Here is a 21,212-nt window from a genome sequence, read left to right as displayed (position 1 = left end):
TCGAGGAACTGCCCTGAAAAGAAATCAATATGAAAATATAGGCATATATACTTATAACTTTAAAAATGATAGGCCTATATTCGCTAAAGGTGCTCTCAATGTCCACTTGCTATTTCCGGACACGAGTCATTTAATGTTAGGTAGGCCTACAGTAAGAACTAACACTAACACTATATAAATTAACATAGAAGCCGATGTTAAATTTCTACTGCAGTGTAATTATACTTCGAAAGTGATGTTTTCATCTTTCTTTGAGAAATGAATTGTTTTAAGTATTTGTTCTATAATGAGTTATTGAACCATTCTGCATGTTTTATATTAATGTATTGGATTTGTTGCAGAATGAAATCAACGATTTAACGTTCTTATCTACATTATAGCTAATCATAGAAACGGTACCGTTATATATCCATCAACAAGTTGGCCGAGTGAATAATTAAACGAATGTCGGCGGCGATTTTTAACTCGCGGCATAAAACGTATGAATTTAGGTAGAAAATATTCAGAATAACAGTAGACGGTTTTATGTATGTTCTCTGCATGCAAATTCATATCCCTTTAAACCAGTACACTGATAGATGGCAATCTTGGTCGGATGTTCATCATTTGTAATGATGGATAACTTTTCTCTGGAGAAAATTTAATGTTAAGTGCTTCTTGTTAGCACGTATATGCATTGTAAAAACGACATTGGTTACATGTGTTTAAGTACTAAGTGCTCTGTTAGCTTGGATGAATTTCTAACGCACACGCTATGCGCCCTGTGACGCCACGAGCCCGTTATGAAATACCGTAGGTATTGTAGGTGATTAGGAGACAGATGAGCAGGCAATCGATAAGCTGTATTGGTCTAATAGCGCCTACCGAGACATTTCATAAAAACAGTCGAGAATCTTGACTTGAACACGTGTTTTATTATGTCGGTCATCGAGTGTTTCAGAAGAGAAAAAAGAGAGTGCTTTAGAATTGTCTAAACTCCCGCAGAATAAATTGGATATTAATGAATACTTTTAGCCCGTGACGATGTGAGTCTGGGCGACCAAAGCCACCTGATTGAAAAATACCATCACAGTTTCACTATTCAATTGAAGTGATAGCTACATTTATATTTGAGGTTAGTATGTTGGTTTTTATATTGAAAAGAAAATCTGGCTTAATGTTCGGATAATACTGTAAAATAACGGGTGACGTTACGGTAACACCATAATTCCAAGATCACTTTAGGTTTATGCCGAGGATATAGTTATGCGTATTTACATAAAATATGTTAAGATTGTTCAAATTGATACTACAGTATAGTAAACTTCCAATAGTTCATTTTTAGGCAAATGAAGTTTGGCTCAATATGGTAAAAGCATATGTTTACCGCAACATTAGGTAATTGTGGGTAGGTATGTAGGTACGGTAGGCTTATAACTTATGAGCGGGCAATAAGGTAATCGTCCTAACTAGCCAGCTTTGCTCTCTCCCACTCCTACCATCCACACCAACCAGATTGTGTTGACATTATTTGTGAATGTAGGTACTTAAGTAATAACTAGTAAACCATGGGTTAATAATCCTCACTCCTCACGTACTGTTTAACAACCTACCAACCCCTGTCCCGACTACTTCTTATCTATCACCCTCCCCAACCATCCACCAAACAAAAACAGACTCCTTTGCTTCCTTGTATTATTCTTTGATATTTCTGAACAACATGCTTGGAACTGAGATCATTGAGTACCGACAACTTTCAAGGGCGTGTTCACATCATATTTAATTGCCATTGTGTTCAATAATCACCTGTGTATTTAGTATAAGTACAGATGATTGTTATGCATACCAGCAAAATAACCAGCAAAGTAACCTCAAGTATAATCCCACTGTATTGCATTGTAAATTTAAAATATTTTAATAATAATATTTATTTTCAATGCACTTTTTGGTACTCTCCGTTTATAATTAAATGCATGCAATTAAGTTAGGCCTATATTCATTAACAATGTTCTGGTTGTATCAAATCTGCATTGAGAATTCTTTTTAGAATTACTGTGTTTTGGAAAGAATGCTCCAGGCGTGCGATGCATATGAGTGCAGCATATACATGTTTTTTCTACATTGATTATCATGATTCGTATAGGCCTATTATGTAAGTCGGTGTATACGTTCACTGAACAGACTAAGCCTAAACATATGTGACTGTATACCACCATTCCCCTCTCATCCCCTCTTACCAGCTACCAATCCACACTAAGTGTACTCTTTAATTTAGTCTTAATTTGTGTAATTATCATAAACATAAACTTACTAAAAGCTGTATTGACCATTCATCAGGGAAATATTTTGCTCCATTATCGATTTACATTATAACAACCACCCCCATCTTCCAATGACACCTATGACATTTATGTCGTATGTTTCTTGCGCATGGAATACCATTAGTTTACGCGTAATTACACTCATGTGAAGTTATCGTAGCGTGTGTACTTTAGTAAACATGCGTGGTTGCCGTGTCATTCATTATCTAAATTGAAATGCGTTTGAAATGACAGGGCATGTGCGCAATACATGGAATTACTATACCCTTTTTATTTTACAAAACAGATTATCAATTTATCCTATTATATTAATATTTCATGCTCTGTATTTTGCTCTCGGCGATTGTTTAATACCTAAATGAAGAGTCTTGAATAACAATTCCAGGAATAAATACACGTTCATGAATGTATAATATCTACCACTTTTAAACGGTAATAATGTAAGTCGCGTGCTTACAGTTGTGTTTTTCTCTACAGATTGCGAATACTTTCTATGATGGAGGAACTGTGGATGGTGTACATAGTTGTATTGTTTCATTCATATGGTAAGTTATAAGATTGTATTCAAATTATGTAATAATGTAATATTGGTTTACTTTGTGTAATTGGTTTTTTAATTAGATGAATTAAAACAAATTCTATTTAAGAATAAAATATATGCAGTCAGACTGAATAAATAAGCACGGTGTGGATTAAAATCCGACTTGCTTATATAACTTACACTTACAACTTGCAATTAATAATTTGCTGTTAGATATTATTAGTATTATGACATTTAGTTTTAATTATTACAATACCAATCGGAAATGAAAGTCCCTCATCGAATAGTTGCCTCTTATTCTTCCTATGTTATAGTAAATATAGACTTACCCTAAATTTAGGCCTACACATTTGACAAATTACAGTATTATTCATGGGCTTTATTACTTATTATTAGGATATGCCCGCCCATCCCTCTATCCTCATCCGCACCCCCGTCATAAACATATCATATTCCGTAGGACCAATGAAATGGTCAAATCACATTTTGGGATACCACAGACAATGTGTAGTCGATCTCAAAAACACATTTTACAGCTTTTCTAAAACATTCAAATAAATTCTGTCTTTATTTTAGAATGTTTAGCTTTTACAAAAAGTGTATTCGACCTATAATAAGTTACGTAGAAATACTTAATGATTTTAAAGTAACTAACGTTATTAAACAGGTCAAATTCTTTCTTGACTACTAACACAATTATTTTAGTAAATCATTTGAGTAGTTTTATCAGGATTTTATTGCATTTTGATTTTAAAGTTGAACAATGTTTTACCTCGTATAGATGGGTGATTTACTATAGTGAACGTTTTTAGCTACATATTCCATAAGCCTATATTTATTGCAAGTCCATTAAGTGTTCGCCGACATTATATCATTATTTTTTTTTTTATTAATGAATAAATTGACACAATTTATAACTATTATATCGCCTGTGGAAATGGCGATTAACATTGTATACGGAATGCATTGTATAAAAAAATCATTTTACTAAAACACTAATTTTGAATCTAATGTTTATTTCGGAATTACATTTTACATAGGAGTATGTTGTAATAGTACATCACGTCAACAATAGAGACACTTGTATCTTAATAACAATATTAAATATACGTAAGCGTAATATGTACGTATTATGTTCAGCATGTTCACTTGACATACCTGTATGATTCTAGGTTGATAATAATTCGATAATTAAATTATTATTACTATTTTTAATTAATCATCTGCTTGATGAAGCTTGTAGACCAGTGCCATGATTGATGCAAGTGAGTCTCTTTGGGACATTAATATGTGGTATATTATATCGTGACCAAATCATTTCCTTCTGGCGCAATCTCGGATACAGTATTCATGCTAGGCTTGTAGAGCAGTTAATCAGTCACAAATACAACTTACTTTAGCAAACATCTTTCTTTATATAAAAATAAATTAATGCACAATCGTTCATATTTTGTAATTTTATTAGCAATCATTGCATTTACTATTACTATATTATTTCTTTCGTATGATCTGTCTACAATGTCTAAAATCAAAATAATTTCATACTGTACTTCTCTGTGATTAGACGCCTACTTAATAAAAAATATTAGAGTTTACTTAATTAATCTGAAACCAATCTATTAAACCATCTTTTGGTAAACAAGATGTGACGTCACTGCAACTTAACTAATCAGTATTATTGTAATAAACAAGTAAATTCATATTGGTCTTTGGATGTTATCTTTCCCTTGCCACTGATGTTTACTAAATTGGCTTAGTAGCCTATTATTGAGAAAAATTTAAAGAAATCCACTAAGCAATCTAGTACTATAAGTCAATTTAATAGAATCATTTTATTAAACACATTTTATCTATTTAGTTAGAGCTGGCTTTGACTGACAATGAGTGAATATTATTTTGTTTATATCTGAATGTTAGTTGTATAGGCCCAGCTTATTTGGCATACTCCATCGATATGCAACTAGGCAGCCTGTAGAAGCACTCGACAGCAATGATTTTCTTTTAGTGATCTGCCTGGCCTTTGGGTGAAGACAGAGAATAATCTGATTTCTCCAAATTTTTAATTTACTGTATTTTTTTTAATGAAAATAAAATAGTAATGCAATATCCACAAAATTTGAATAAAATAGTGTCTATTCCCTCGTATATTTATTACATGTAAACAGATATGCACTACTAAGAAATGTATCATATCACGGTAGGCGTATCGAAGTAATAATATCTTAACACTTATGAGCGTCAGGACTTTCACGTCTTAGAATTATGTATCATTATTATTATCTTATTCAATTGAGAAATATTAAACATTTCCTTTCATAAAAAGTCCATTTAATGTGTGTCGCCTTCGGACCACCATTACGGTAATGTTGCCACGAGTAATGGTCCCTAGTAAATGGTTAAGCCTTTAGCAATATTTGCTTTACAAATCGTTCTGATCCACTTGGAAACGGTAGTTTCTGCAAACCCATTTTAAAATTCAATGATAATCAACTTGCATCACTTCACATATTGCTACACACAGGACTAATATAGCCACACACGACACATTTAATGGTATTGATCTTAATATTCAGTTTTAACCGGTGTTAAATTTCCCATACCTAGATAGAGTAAGCCCTATTTCTGTAAGGTATAAATTAACTTAGGTAAACACGAATGATTTTTACTAACTAGATTAAAAGCACGTGGAAGCAAGAAAGCTCACAACACTTCTCAATCAGAAGGAAAACTGCGTCATATACAATTCCTGTGAACCAAAATAGATCATGATCTTTATCACTTAGATTTCACAGCTTAATTACCTTTTTATGTTAATTATAGTATTTTAATCCTAAAATTTATTCATGTTTCTAATCAAATAAATAAATAACTATGTTATGACATTATTTTAACCTTCGTTTATTAAAAGTATACGATAACAAATGATTTTCTCATTTTATATTCAATCACACATTTCCTTCCGTAACGTATACAAACATAGGTATATATTTCATGTCGACGTCAACATGATTTAGTTGTGAAATACATTGACCGAAAAGGTATTTCCTATCGCTTATGTTATTTCGACGTAGTCTATTTTTTCTAATATCATAAAACAAAATACAGTTCTTTAAATAATTTATTATAATTAAACAAAAATAAATGTTAATTACAAAGTACAAATTGAATAAATTAATTGATTTGGTCTCGAGGAATATTTAGACAATGTTTAGGTTAAATTAATTATTTTAAGCTCGAATGAACCTTATTGACGTTATGGGAGTATTTATAAAAACAGTTTAAACTGCAACAATCTCGTGTATCCCATGTAAACGTATCTCTTTGTATTAGTATCATAAATATGTAAAGAGACATAATTTTACTGAAAACCTGTATGCAATATAAAACATGATTAAATGTAAGCCTATTATGGACCACATAGGCCTCAGAAATTCTTAGCTTTCTTTGAAAAGGTACCGTACTACCTTCCAAACCGTCTGTTTTATGCCACCTGAAACAAATTGTCCCATTTTTAAACAAATTTATAATTCCACTTTCCCTGGGTAAAATTTGGAGCTCATTTCTTCACCTCATAATAACGTCCTTATATTAGGCCTATTCATTTTCCTTTTCTTTCATTTTTCGACCAATAGAACGTAATATTATCAGATTTATGAAAACAATTGCTTCTAATGATTATTAATGTGTATAGGCCTAATACAAAATAAGAAGAATTAAATTAATATAATATTTGTTGGTTTCGTCTATTTCATTATGAGAGTGTAATATGAAAGTGTATTAATAAAAGATTTATTGACTGTCATATTGTATGACTTGATTAAATGAAGCCAACCTGCTCTTTCGTTATTAATATTGACATAATTAAAATGAATTGTTACATTTATTACGGTGAATAAAATATAAATATATATTAAAATTAATTAAAATATTACAAGTATAGAATAATTTTGATATTCTGTTCACAAGCCTGTATTTATTTACATTATTTATTTATATTGGGTTCAGTTCATTTTTACCTCCTAATGATTCTTTCTAAACTAATCACATGTTTAACATTCATTGAACTTAGTACATTCTTTGTTGAGACTGACGCATTATGGAGCTTTCGATGTGTGACCACCGTCCGTACTTGAGAACAAGTTATTTCGTATCAATTTATTGTGCGCATGCGGGGAAATCGCAACGCTCCTTGATTCCTTGGCCCAGTTTTGGTGGTTCAGGTCCACCCAGGCGACAATCGACGACACATTAACTTATCACTCCTAGTTGTGTCGAAAGCAAATCGACAGCTCCATATTATTGAACATAACTTAACCAACATAACCAGTTTAATTATTTTGTATTTAGCTCTATATTGAGCTTATTTGGTCTTTTCCAGGCGTTGCATCTTTTTTTTAATACTTTGAATTAATCTGTATAATAGTAAGTTTGATGCATTGTGAAATAAAAACGAACGAACGAACCAACCAACCAACCAACCATTGTTATCAAAATGAAATAATTTAAAAATATTCTGAATAAAATTAGTCGTGTGTGATTTTGATAAATATTTATATTTTAACGATTGCTTGCTTATAATATAAATTAATTGTTACTTTCAATTCAACGTATTAATTATACATATGATTATCTAGAAATAATCAAAGATAAACTATTTGAGTGGGAAGGTGTCCACTTTTCTAGGCCGATTATCGTACGGTGTACTGTCAGCGTTTTTGTCGTCAGCCGACACGAAACTACTGGTGATTATCGCTAGATTATAACGTACACGAATCGGATCCATTTTGTATCATTGCCAACATGCACAAATGTATGGTATATAAGTAACTAGAGTATTTGACACACATGTATCCTAGATTAGGCCCCAGCTCTGATATGTAATGTTAAATGGAAAAGCAATCGACTCACAATCGACAATTTATCTTCTTTTTTTTCTCGAAACATTGCTACGAAAGTGAAGGCGTGTTACGTTAACACATTCACTTGGGAAAATTGTATTAACTAATTAACCTTAATATTTTCATGTAATTTGAGTAACTTCTGTAATAGAATACGGTACTATTGATCCATTCATAAACATAATACTCATGCAACATCAATAATTCTCGTCTGCCATTCGCACATTAAAATATGGAAGTAGATATACCTATCGTTTACAATTAAACATTGGTTCAAACGAACAATTTACTTGAGGTGATAACCAACTCCCGGATATACAACCCAATACACTTAGTAGAGCACAACGCATTTAGTAAAATATTGATCGAAGCATTGAATGTATCGATTTTGATCTCCATTCAATATATGATTCATTTGACCTGTTAGTTAATAACCCTTAATTAATCAATTAATTTAAAGCATCTTTAACAATAACAGTAATTTAATAATGCTTGACTTTCTAATGTTTGTCAAAGATGTTTCTGTTTGTTATTGAAATATATGAGCTAGAATACCGAAACTGTAAAACTCAATTTTAAACATTTGTTTACTTGTTTTAATCGTTTTTTTATATTTGTAATTTACAAGTTGAATGTATTCAAAACCTACAGTAGTACGGTTATTCTTCTAAAATTAACTATTATTCAAAATAACAATCATCGTAAAATGGTGTTTATATTCCAAATAGTACCAACTTTAAAAAAAAAGAAAACATCAGAAATGTATCTTTCACATCCTCCATAACCACATAAGCCGTAGTTAAATCAATGTTCGTATAATTATGTGTAATTCATTGGAATTTAATGTGTTGTTATGTTGATTCTCTTTTCAATCATTTAGCATTTTCAGGTGAATACATTCTTGATTCCATATATATCGTTGTAACTATAGTATACACTCTCTTGTAGAAACCTACTGGCTGTATAGGCTCCACTTAACTGAATACCAACTGAGCAATTCGACACAACCAGCTGATTCATTTATTTATCAGTTTATTTATTGATTAATTAATAATTATTCATTTCACCAGGAGGTATATCGATGAATGTACTTTACTTTACAATGAGCCACTTAGAAATGAATAACTTTGTGTGTTGACTTAAGAAAAGATTCAACCAAACGGCATACCCGTAGAACGTCATTCATGGCATTTCATATTTCTAATATTAATATTCATAATTTGGATTAATAAATTTGAAATTTGAAATTTATATTTATACTGGGTAACCTCTTCAGTCAAGGACTGGTCTCCCAGAGGGGCCCAGTTGGTGATCAGTGGCTGTGATGTACTAATACACCAGGGTAACCCCCTACTCGTCTCGAAAGATGTAGGCCTACTAGGTTCTTTAAAGTGCACACTGGGGCTACGGTTTATAGTCCTTATCCGAGAAGACTCGTTCTACCACCAGAACCATGGAGTGAGTGAGCCTCGAACCCCTGCCGATGTTATGGCTACGTGATTACGGTTCCACTGTCTTAACCGCTCGGCCACTCACTCACTTTAATTAATAGTGATTAATAGTGCATTTTAAAAGGGTAATAATAAGATTTGGAATGCTGAATTTATCAAATTGACTATATAATTATTACTATATTTAAATATGCTTTAATGTATCGATATTTATGATAGATAACAGTTTATTTATGGTATTTCATAGGTTGTTCTTATATAATATAATATAACATTCAATTAATTATGGTTATCTTCCACGTGTAAATGATTGAAGTCTGTGATATTTCATACAATATGAATAACACAACATTGTAATTATAACTTAATACCTTCACTTGATATAGGCTGATCCATTGACTTTTGGAGTTGGCCTATATGTATTTGTCAAATCTAAACCCATACGTTCATTCCTCACATTTGAATACGACATTTAAAAACGCCGATTGAAAGAATTCATCGGTGCCCATTAGATAACTTATATTTCGTGTTTTTTAAATATTACCTTGACATTTCATGCGCTCTTTTTTGAAAAGCGCCGTTGGTACTATTCAGTAGTGTTTACATAATTTATAAGCACTGGATTTTTCAAAACTTTAATACTGCACTTCTAAAAATAGATACAGTTTTGTGATTCCTCTGTTACATTTGCTAGTAAAATGTATACTCTATTGTTTTAAACAAACGGATGTCCTCTCTCATTAACCACTGAATGTTGAATCGCATATTATAATACATTTTATATTCTCCTTGCGTCTAATAAATACGGAATTGTGCATACAGTGTCAATGAAACGTAACATGAAGTTATTATTAACTTGTTAGTTATTTGTTTTACAGGGTCGGTTTTTAGTAACCCGTATGCACTTGTCAATGAGTTGTTTGAAACCAGGAGTCCGAAATACAACCCAATAGTCCGACCTGTTGTAAGTGACAATTCCACTGTGACTGTTTTCCATGAAATTGTTCCTCGACATATGGCAAACTTTGTGAGTAATTCAGTTTAATCAAAGAACTTATAACACAAGAATCTCCTGTTCTTCAATTTGCATTCAAAACACAGTATCAGAAGTAGGCCTACAGGGTTAAAAGGTCAAACTGGGCGACGCCATTTCACAGCATGGAGCAGCGCCCCCTCCAAACTAGAAAGTCAATTACTCTACCATACCCACCCTTCCCCCCCCCCCCTAGAGTATTAGCAGATCCCCTCTATGATTTTGACTTTCTAATTTGATGCAAGCGCCCTACTCCATGGCTCACAATGGCGCCACCCATTAGCTCTATTCTATCCCACAATGCCTTTCGAAATTGTTACGCGCTTTGGACGAACAGGAGATTCTTGTGTTATAAGTTCTTTGGTTTAATATGAAGTAGGTCTATGTTTATATATTATGTTTTGGTATCACATTCCTGCTCTCCCAGATACGTGCATAAAAAAACTCCACTATTTCTTGACGTTATGTACAATGGAATGTGTTTCAATTCCCCACACCGGAATGATTATATATGTAAAGAGAAGTAAACTTTGTGTTAAGAGGCTTGAGTGAGTGAATGTCCAAATTCACTCACTCACTATCCAAATAACCAAATATAAGGATCATCAGGATCAATTGTGGTGAGGAATAGATACATGAAAACCAAAATCAAGTGCCCCAGATTAGACCCTAATAATTTAGCAAAGTTGTCCTAATCCAAAGCAGTGTTGAGGAAAATGGCGTGTCTTGTCGTCTCCTAAACCCTGATAGAGTTGTGTTTTTCTATGTGATTAAACTCCCTGACAATACTCCCTTATTTTGTTTTTAAATTAAGTCAATAGAGTATCAATTGCCTTGTCTATCTTTCATACGTATTATATCCGTTCTGTGTTTACCCTATCGTATGCTGCGTCGTACCGAATACAGTGATATCAGCTGCACAAAGTGTGGAATACCTTGCAGTACGAGAAAATGAGTAGAAAGTATTCCACGTGTAGAGGTCTGTTCAGTCACTGACCGACAGCGACACCCAGGCATATGCATGCACTATATTATGAGACCAATAAACTATTATTAATATTGTAAAATGTCTTGTGCAACATGAGCATTTTGTATAATACGTGTTAACATGAAACTATATATCACACACAGGTGAACTCGATTCCAGTCACCTCTACTACAGATCCATGTCAAGCGAGGTTCGCGAGTCTAATTTTATTTTTATTATGATTAATAATTTGATTATGATGTGTAAAAACAAGCTTCGTTAATGAAGCAGATAAAGAAGAACCATATTTGTAATGTAGACCAGAAACTCGAGTATAGATTTCCGTTGTACAACTATTTGTGAACGTTGTGCGCGCCTTGGGGATTATTTTCCTTCACAACAAGACGATATAGACAGAACTTGTCAAGTTAAACCACGTGAATAGTATCCATATCAAACAAACTATTGAAAATCAAATGAAATAACATGAATAGATTATGTTTCGTGTGGCATCAGTTATTTAAGTAAATATCCAAGTTAACATAATACCACCAATACCGATATCTCTTGACCAGAAGCATGATATTACCGATTGGTCCATTAAGTGTTTCCATTTCGGACAACCACTTCGGACAAATTGGATTGTGCCGTTAGCATTCCATCCAGTAAGTAATAGCATGGAGAAATTTATCAATGGTAATATAGTAACACTCTAGAGTAAATTTCTACTCAGTTAATGTTTTGGAATTTATTAGGTGGTTTTAATATAGGCCTATTTTGATAATATTATTGGATAATATTAAAATTACGGATCGGCGTACTATATGTTTCTACGAAACAGCCTACATTTACCTTTTACGATCTAGGGTTCAATCCTCACTTAGTGTTGTGATAATCCTAGCATTGTAACCCACGAATGTTTTACCTCCACTTTCTAAAGCGCAATTAAGACCTCATAAACATAATGTTTTGTTTGCATCCTGTAATTGTCGTGTCATTTGCTTGGATGAAAACAAAAGTTATAAGCCTAGACAAAAGTCAAGTGCACAATCGAGAATAATTCTACATCATTTTTAAATATATATTATGCAAATTGTGTGGAGCATACCTCCACTATTATTTTGATCTAATAACAAGTACTCATGATTGGCTAAGAACAGCTGTGACCAAAATTAATATCCATCAATATTATTAATGTCGTTAATTGTTTAATGTCAAATAAACACACTGATTTACATTACAACTTTAGTACTACGGTTCATTGTGTAAAGTGTAATTTAAATCATCGATATCATTTGTCATTTGTCATGAACATTGTACACTATTATTATCTCCGATAGCATCATTATCGTCATCTGCATCAGCCTCTTCTTACCATAATTGTCATTAGTTGTTACGGTTACCTTGGATTTATTTTACTTATTTTATTTTATTGTAACAGAAAAATCATACACAATGCTGTCATGGGACATACGCATGACGTAAACTTAAAAAGCGGTGGTCAAAAGAAACATAGATTAATTCATTAACGTGAATCGGCGGAGAGGCGGCAAGATAACACGATAGTAAAAAACTAACTTATCTTATAAACCATCAACGCAAATTGGGTACAGTCCTATATTTGGTAACGAACATTCTGAACATGCAGATTAAAGTTAAATTTATTGTCTATGTTAGCTTCTCCAGAGGCCAAACATTGTTAAGGGTATTTACATTTCCAACTAAAGAATTAAATATAGTCTTGTATGCATTTAGTTTGATGTCAGCGTGAATCAATAAATGAATTGCACTTAGTGTGGAGCCGCTACAGGCTTCATCTTCGTTACCGATTTAAAGCTTCGGCAAGTACCCCAGGGGAGAATCAACCGTAGAAAGTGGTTGAAAAAACAAAGTGAAATGAAAATCTTTGAACATATAGCCCACTTTGTTAAATATTTTTCTAATGATGTGTATGGTACAAATCTATGATCTTCAAATATTTTGAAAAAAAGACCTATTTATGATAGGACTAACGATAATAGTTGACTTATTTAGCGCCTAATACAAACGTTTCTATATATAATATGTATATTGAGCTTTATACAGTATATCAAAGCGCTGTAGAGTAACTACCTTAAACCGATTCAGTACTGTATCTAAATGTTTCAAGTAACAGGCAAATTCTTTGCTATTAGAACCACACTTGTTTTAAATTTGACGCCTAAAATGTCATAACCAGACAAATATGTTCATAATGTGTTTTTATCGCCCCTAAAGGTCCTTTCGTGGTGCCAAACTACCACCATGGAGATATTAGATACATTTACAAGGAATTGTGCCTATTATAGGTATATAGACTCAAGATACTGTATCTGTACACGCGATACCGTAATTATACCATGGTAATACAAAAATGAAATTATGGCATTGCATAATTTTAGCGGACATAAAAATTACGCCCGACAATCAATCTTAATCTCATGTTTGCGTTATCGAAATGCTTTTTTAATGTACTGCGTACGTGAATGAATATACATAATATTAGTTTAATAATTAAATCTGCAATTCTAATTATATCCATATCCTTAATTATATAAATTTACATAAGGATAATAGAAAGCATTTCTTAATAATGAAAGTATCCAACGACAGAAAGCACCATTCTGACGAGTTTCTGATTTTGTTACTGTGTGTACTGTATCTACCATCACCTTAACGTTTTTTAACATTTTTTGACTTATCATTAAGTTGTCTCTCTTTTTTCCGCTCTTTGTTGTACAGTAATACAATTTTTTTGAATATTATCAACATGATACCATTGTTATTACTAAAGTTTGAGGAAAGTTTTGAACTAAACTTGATTTTAAACTATTGGTTTGGTTTTCGCGCTCAGTTAATTTTCCTCGAAAAATGAGGGCGTAATGTATTGAGAACATTCGAACTGCAGTTGTATGGTATATAGACTATACAAAATTACATTGGAATGATCTTTCCAACTTATCTATTAGAATAACATTATAATAACGAATTTAACAACAATATCATCCTTCATGTGCCAGATTTCCGGATGAACATCATATTGACTTTTGCGAACACTAAATATAATATTGCGTTTGTTTGACGATGATGGTAGTAACGATACTTTTGACAACATGACGATCGTATTGTGATGAAGAATATGATGGTTATGGTAATTCTGATGTGTTTTATGCGTTAGAATTAGAAGAGTTTGTGATGCTTCAATTTTATCTAATAAATACCCCTTGCGAATTGACAATAAATCTGAAAGCCATGCACTGTCCATTTGAAAGCGATAGAGCGAAGCGATACAATACAAATCATTCATTCATAGAATTATAGGATCCTGAATTGATCCTAATGCAATTCATTAGTAAAAAGAAATCTAATCAAAATCGCCTTTTTGATATGCAATGTAATTTTCAATCTTCAATCAAAAACCAACCTTTATCACTCAAGGCAAGAAGTGCGGTGCCAAACTAAAATGAACTCAATCATTTTCTAAAGACTATTGTCAGAAGACTTGGCAATGGATTAAATTAATCATATAAAGATACAATTAATCAGTGAGTTATCCTGATCAGATAGGTCTACATTATGATGAGATTGATCATGTACTTTGCTATTTAATTGATGTATTAGCAGTACTTATACGCAGCTATTGCATAACCAGTTTGCATTTACACATTTTATTTTATAATAGGCCTACGGTAATTTTTAAATAACGCTGTGATATTTCATCATGCTCACTGTTATTATTGTAGTAATTGTCAGTTGTGAGAGCTTTTTTACCAAATGAGCCGACGGTGATTATTTTTGTTAACTACATTGTACTAAATATAAAGAGAGATCGTGAACATTTTTTGTGCAGAAAGGGGGCTTGGTAAACATGTGTTTTTGAGACCGTATAACATTGGTTTTGTTAAATTAAAACTTCAACCAACAGTTCAATTATTTTAGTAAAGTTAATGTTGTATTTGTTTAGTATATATGTATAGTTTTATATTACTATGGATTATTTTTACTGAATTATCTTACATGTTACTGGATTATCTTACATCTTACTGGATTATCTTACATCTTACTGGATTATCTTACATTTTACTGAATTATCTTACATCTTTTTGCATATACTTTTGACATCGACCATGTCATCATGGCGTAGTTCGTTAAGTTACTGCAGTATCTCACCATTATAGCTCCATGGATCACACATCTCCTTCCTCATTACTGCAGATATCGGTCATGTCATCTCTGCGATGGCGTAGTTAGAAATGTCATTTCAAATTTACTATTTAGAAACCCACGAATGATTACACTTCTGTCCTTTGAGAATGTTATTTTACGATCTAAGTTGACCCTTTCAATTTTAAAGTCGGTCACTGCAGCAATCCCCGGGCTTCATTAGTTTTAAAACGCATAGATTTGCCAATGCGTTACTAATTCCATCATGGTGTTACATGATAACGGAATCTAGTCTTTGAATAATAGAACGACAGTTGATCAAACTTTTTAGTTGTGATGACATAGGAGATGAAATACAAAGAAAAGAGCACGTTTAACCAGCACATTTAGATAGATGGAAACAACTGAAAAGATACTAAAACTTTACATTGCAAAAAACCTCATTACTAAAAATAATAATAATAATGTATTTCTTCAACCCAGACTCAGTGGCAGGCCTACAATATCTCCCTAGTTCTATTATTGAGGATGTTCTATCACATCTCTAAATTTGCTAATATCAAAGAAAATTTCCTTTCTAGTAAACGTAACGTTTGTTTATCTTTTTTCTTTCTTCTTAATTATGAAATTAGAGAATCGTTTTACATGTGTATAAACCATGGAGATAATTTTTCCATAAATAACATACTTACCGACAGAGGGCGCATTATGTATTATTTAAATCCATATTGAAGATAAAATAACTCGAGATTGTAAAAAGCATTTGTGACGTCGATTTGCATGTTCTGTATATGTATTAACGCCCAAAAATTCACGACGATAACTTACAAATTGCGGAAACAAACAAAGCAAGTACAGTAGTAACAAGCAAAAGAAAACTATTAGTACTACTAAAAATTACTATACAAAAAAAGGAAGTATTTAAAAATATTTAAAAATAATCAATAAAGTTTTATAATGATAATAAATAAATCTTTTAGTTTTTGAATAAAAAGTTGTTCGGTGTATAAGGTTCAAATTACATGATGATAGTGTGAGTCAACACGATGTTTATAATATATCGGTATTAATTAAAAGTCGTTGCATACGATAGGGCCTATTAAAACATAATTTAATCAATTTACCATGTGTTTTAAAATCATGGCCGGCTATAGCGTAATTCATAAAGACGTTTATTATGAATTATTTGCATAGTCATCGACATTAATATTTATTAACAGGTGTATGCCTTTAAATATATCAATTTATTAGTTAGACATACGATGTACAGTATTATTAATTTCTCGTTGTTGCTATTGTTGATCAATTTTATTGGGTAATACTCGTCATGATGTATAGAAAGAAAGTAGAATCATCTAAAAAATAAATTATACATTAAATCAAATTCCCATATGGGCTATTTATTTAATTAAATCCACATGCCTATTAATTACATTACATTTGTAGACAAACATTATGTCAATCTGTTTTTTGACATATTGTTTTAGCATATTGCATTTATAGCTTCATCATTATAGATGGGCTTCGAACTCAAATCAACTCCTGTGTCGACATACTGAACTCAACTGATCTCACCACCTGATCTCAATTCAAAGTAACACACCACGATTGCGCAAAATATGTCGACATACTGTAAGCGCAATAGTTGTTTGAGTTGCATGCGTTGAGGGCGTTCAGTTCCAGGTCGATACAAGCCTATAAGCCTTATCCCACCCAATTATCCATTTTGGTTTCTCAATCACATCTCAATAATGGTGAATCCTTGTATTTATTTAATTTGCTTACTTACAAATGGTATAAAATTGGGAATACAAATCCTTTGGTGTGGTGATAGTGGTCTATTGGTGCACTTACATGTGGAAAGGAATAAGATAAATGTTATAATGCTGATACTGATTTAATTCAACCAAAACAAAACAAACAAGAAAACCACCGGAATATCGTAATGTACACACAAATTAGTAAAACATATTATTGACTAAAATTAGTAAAACATATTATTGACTAAAATGTGTTTCTTGTTACTAGGACGAAGTTAAACAACAGGTGACAATTGTCGCATGGTTACGACAGGTATGCATCTTGTTTATGTTTTATCACAAAAATATAAGAGATAGAACAAAATTATTTCTGAGATGAGATGCACCAATTAATTTGATAATGTCGTATAGTATTGAAGTAACTATAACACATCCAGTGAAATGGTCTTATTTGCTAGCACCGTGTGTATATTGTCATAGCTTTCGTCTACAATTTTTATTTAATTTATTACATACACTCTTATTATTATAAACAGCAACATTTTTCCAATTTTAGGTATTAAAGTTTAAAAATTAGTCAAATCTGCAATACAAACTTCCTATGTATATTAATTAATTTATTTATTTATTTATTTAGTCGTGGAAAGATGAGTTCTTAACTTGGGACCCGGATGACTTTAACGGTACTAATATACTAAGGATACCGTCACAACGAATATGGCGGCCAGATATAGTATTATACAACAGGTCAGTATCTATAGATACATGATGATGAAAGGTTGTGATTAATGATAATTAATAATGGTATAATGACAGCATTGATGATGACAATAATGATGATGATGATGATGATGATGATGGCATGACGAAGACGGTGCCATCATAATAATTATGATCATGACATTTTAAATGTAAAATATAATATTTATATGATTTGATATATTATTTCAGTGTTAGTGATGACAATTACCGGAGTCCTTTACCAATAACAGTTTTATCTGACGGAACGGTGACATATTTAACTCCTTATATCTACACATGTTATTGTAAAGTCGATCTAACTTTTTATCCGTTTGATACACAATCTTGTAAATTGAAATTTGGATCATGGGCTCACGACGCCCTACAAGTTGATATTCAAAGTCGGGTTGAGGAAGGAGAAATCATGAGTTATCAACCGAATGGAGAATGGGATCTCATTGGATGTGATATCAAAAGAGATGAAAATAGTTATTCGTGCTGTCCAAACAAATACTCTACGCTTACATTCAGTTTGATTGTGAAAAGAAATTCAGATTTTTACATTTATAATTTGATTTTACCATATCTTATGATATCGCTTCTGTCAATATTTGTGTTTTATCTACCACCTGACTCGGGAGAGAAGATGACACTCTCTATTACGGTCATGCTCTCTCTAGTGGTGTTTAACCAGCTGGTTTTTGCAAGTATTCCCCCAGCTTCTGACGGCACGTTTCCAATCATTGGTAAGTCAACAGTCAATTATATTTGTATTAATTAATTCTATTGTATTAATTTGCATTTTTGTTTATATTGTGATTTATAAGTTATACTGTACAATCATTCATTGTTGACATAACAAATAAAACAGAAAAACAAATATTTCAGTAACATGTGTTATGGTAAACTCGATTCTTTTAAAATCATACGATCATGTTTGTTGTGATCTTTTATACGAAAACAACTCACCAGAGGAAAAAAACACAACCGAGAGAAATCAATATAAAATCACGAAAAACTACATCAATACAATGTAACGATATCTAAAAGCTCTTAATTGTATTCCTTGCCCCATGACTTCCTTGTACTTAATGCAATTTAACTGAAGTTGAACAATTTATATTAAATATTCATTGACATTAACTTTCAAGAACTCTTACAAGTAATCTTTGAAAATCTTCCTGATGGAAATGGCTTACTACAGATCACGTGAATTGTGTAATAAATGTCAACCGATGAAACATAATTTATTAGCAAATTGTCTAAACGGTTCCGCTTTCACTGCGTTATTCTTCTCTACTAACATAATTGCCTAACAAATTAATAATTAGTTGAGATGTTATATTCTTATTCTACCCACTAGTAGCATAGGTTCAGCAACCCTTTAGCCGACATACTTTTATAAGTTCACTGCCCCTGCTAGTAGATCGAACGTTAAATTATTGACATTGATTGCGCAACAGAACTCCAACTGTTTGAATAAATTCGTAAATCAAATTAGCTCACATAAGTTTTCATAAGAAACGTTTTGTTTTTGCAGGGAAATACTTCATCGTTATGATTGCAATGGTAGCATTATCAGTAATTATGTCGGTTGTCAGTTTACATATATTTCACCAGCAGTCGTCTTTTGAGAAAATGCCAACCTGGTTACGTAAATTTATTTTCTCTTTTTTGGCTCGTGTCGTCTGCAATTTTTCCTCCCCTTCTCAGATGAATACGCGGCACATTGACTACCAGCAATCGTTGCTGCGAAAAGAAACTCTTGATTTGGAAGAACTTGCAAACGGCTATCATAGTGGGGAAAACGAAAGCCTATTGGACAGCACATACGTATCCAATAATACATACCAAACGCAAAGCTGCTTCAGAAAGGAAGTATGGAAAGTTGAAAAAGAAATTCGAAAAATTGCCAAAAGTCTGGAATTCTTAACTTTGCGAAAACGACAAAAAGAGAAAGATCTATCAGTAGCCGAAGAATGGAAAGATGGCGCAGCGATTGTTGATAGAACACTCTTGCTAATATTTGTCACAGTTAATACAGTTTTTCCTCTTTTCTTTATATTAGCTGCTATGGGACTTTTTTTCGAAGAAGCCTAGGCAGATTTACTAATAATGTTTTCTTCAATTACATTTTCGAATATTAAACTGTAACTAATATTATTTAGTATGGTATGTTGAAACCCAATATGATATACCACGTGTTGTCACGTGATGTAGACCGTAAAGAACTAGTATGAAGTCTTCTAATATTTTAATATTTTGTTAAATATGAAGAATTTTGAAAACTGTCTAGCAGAAAAACGACAATGTTGACACACATTTGTGATCATTTATTTGTTTGCATCTGAAAATATGTATCAAATTATTTAAATATTGTGTAGGTTTAAAATTATTCAGCAGTCTCTTCATTGAATTCATTTGTACACAAGTTAAAACTTGTTGTGAGAGTGCAACTCTAGATTAAAGATAATACTTAAAACTATTACATTGGCATTTATAATAAATTGTTTTATATAACAATTTAAAATACTTACTATTTGAATGTGTTCATACATTGGACAAATTATATAGGTTAATTGAACACCATAAATTGCTATAATAGATTCTTGGACATTTGGAATTGCTGCAGCGAATTGTTAATCTAGCAATGTGAATGCGAGATCAGCCTACTAAATGAAGAAACTTACAATAACGGTATTAAACCGACTCAAAAATATATAGTATGTATTTATAATGGTCGATAGATAGATGTTATTATGTTTCTAAGCACGTTGAATGTTGATGAACGTTTGCAAATACAGTAGCACGTTAGCACGGCACTGGTCACGCCATATAGTGTTTTAAGAAGATAAGGACAGCTGTCGCATCTCTAAAGCTGTGTTCACACGAACTAGAATTAAGCATGTTTAAAACTGATTTAAGCTGATGATACGAAACAAGCCAGGGTGACATCCGACCTAGTAGGCCTACTGTGGTCGGATAACACCAGAGACTCCGTATTTTCAACTCCGATATAACTCCGATGTTTGAACGTAAACTAGGTTAAACAGATTGAAACATCTTTTTTTTTAATCCAATAGAGAAAAGATCATGAAAACATGCATTAAATGAAAACATGGTGTAGCAAGTTAGTCTGAAGATGGTTCAAAGTAACAAAATCTCACCTAATGTGTGTGTTGTATCACAATATTTTACTGGTTTGGTATGAACAAATTACAAATACTATGTTTTACAACGTAATACAAGCAAATAGAATGGTTGATATTTTACCGACAGAAGGGGTAAATTTTCTCATAGTACCCTTTTAGCATGATCAAATTAAACACCTAATACACA

General features: G+C 32.2%; 1 protein-coding gene across 1 annotated transcript; it reads left to right on the top strand.

Moving 5' to 3' along the window:
* The first annotated feature begins 824 nt into the window (after positions 1-824).
* LOC140051431 (neuronal acetylcholine receptor subunit alpha-7-like) lies at positions 825-20,286 on the top strand. The gene is made up of 7 exons (XM_072096643.1): positions 825-1,114; positions 2,778-2,845; positions 10,069-10,217; positions 17,401-17,445; positions 17,770-17,879; positions 18,084-18,619; positions 19,414-20,286. The coding sequence occupies exons 2-7, from the start codon at positions 2,794-2,796 to the stop codon at positions 19,971-19,973; spliced, it is 1,452 nt and encodes a 483-aa protein (XP_071952744.1). The 5' UTR covers positions 825-1,114; positions 2,778-2,793; the 3' UTR covers positions 19,974-20,286.
* The last annotated feature ends 926 nt before the right edge of the window (positions 20,287-21,212 follow it).

Source organism: Antedon mediterranea, chromosome 6 (genome assembly GCF_964355755.1).
Source record: "Antedon mediterranea chromosome 6, ecAntMedi1.1, whole genome shotgun sequence".
In the NCBI taxonomy this organism is placed as follows: domain Eukaryota; kingdom Metazoa; phylum Echinodermata; class Crinoidea; order Comatulida; family Antedonidae; genus Antedon; species Antedon mediterranea.
The sequence above is the reverse complement of the archived record's forward strand: the minus strand, read 5'-3'. Positions and strand labels throughout refer to the sequence as shown.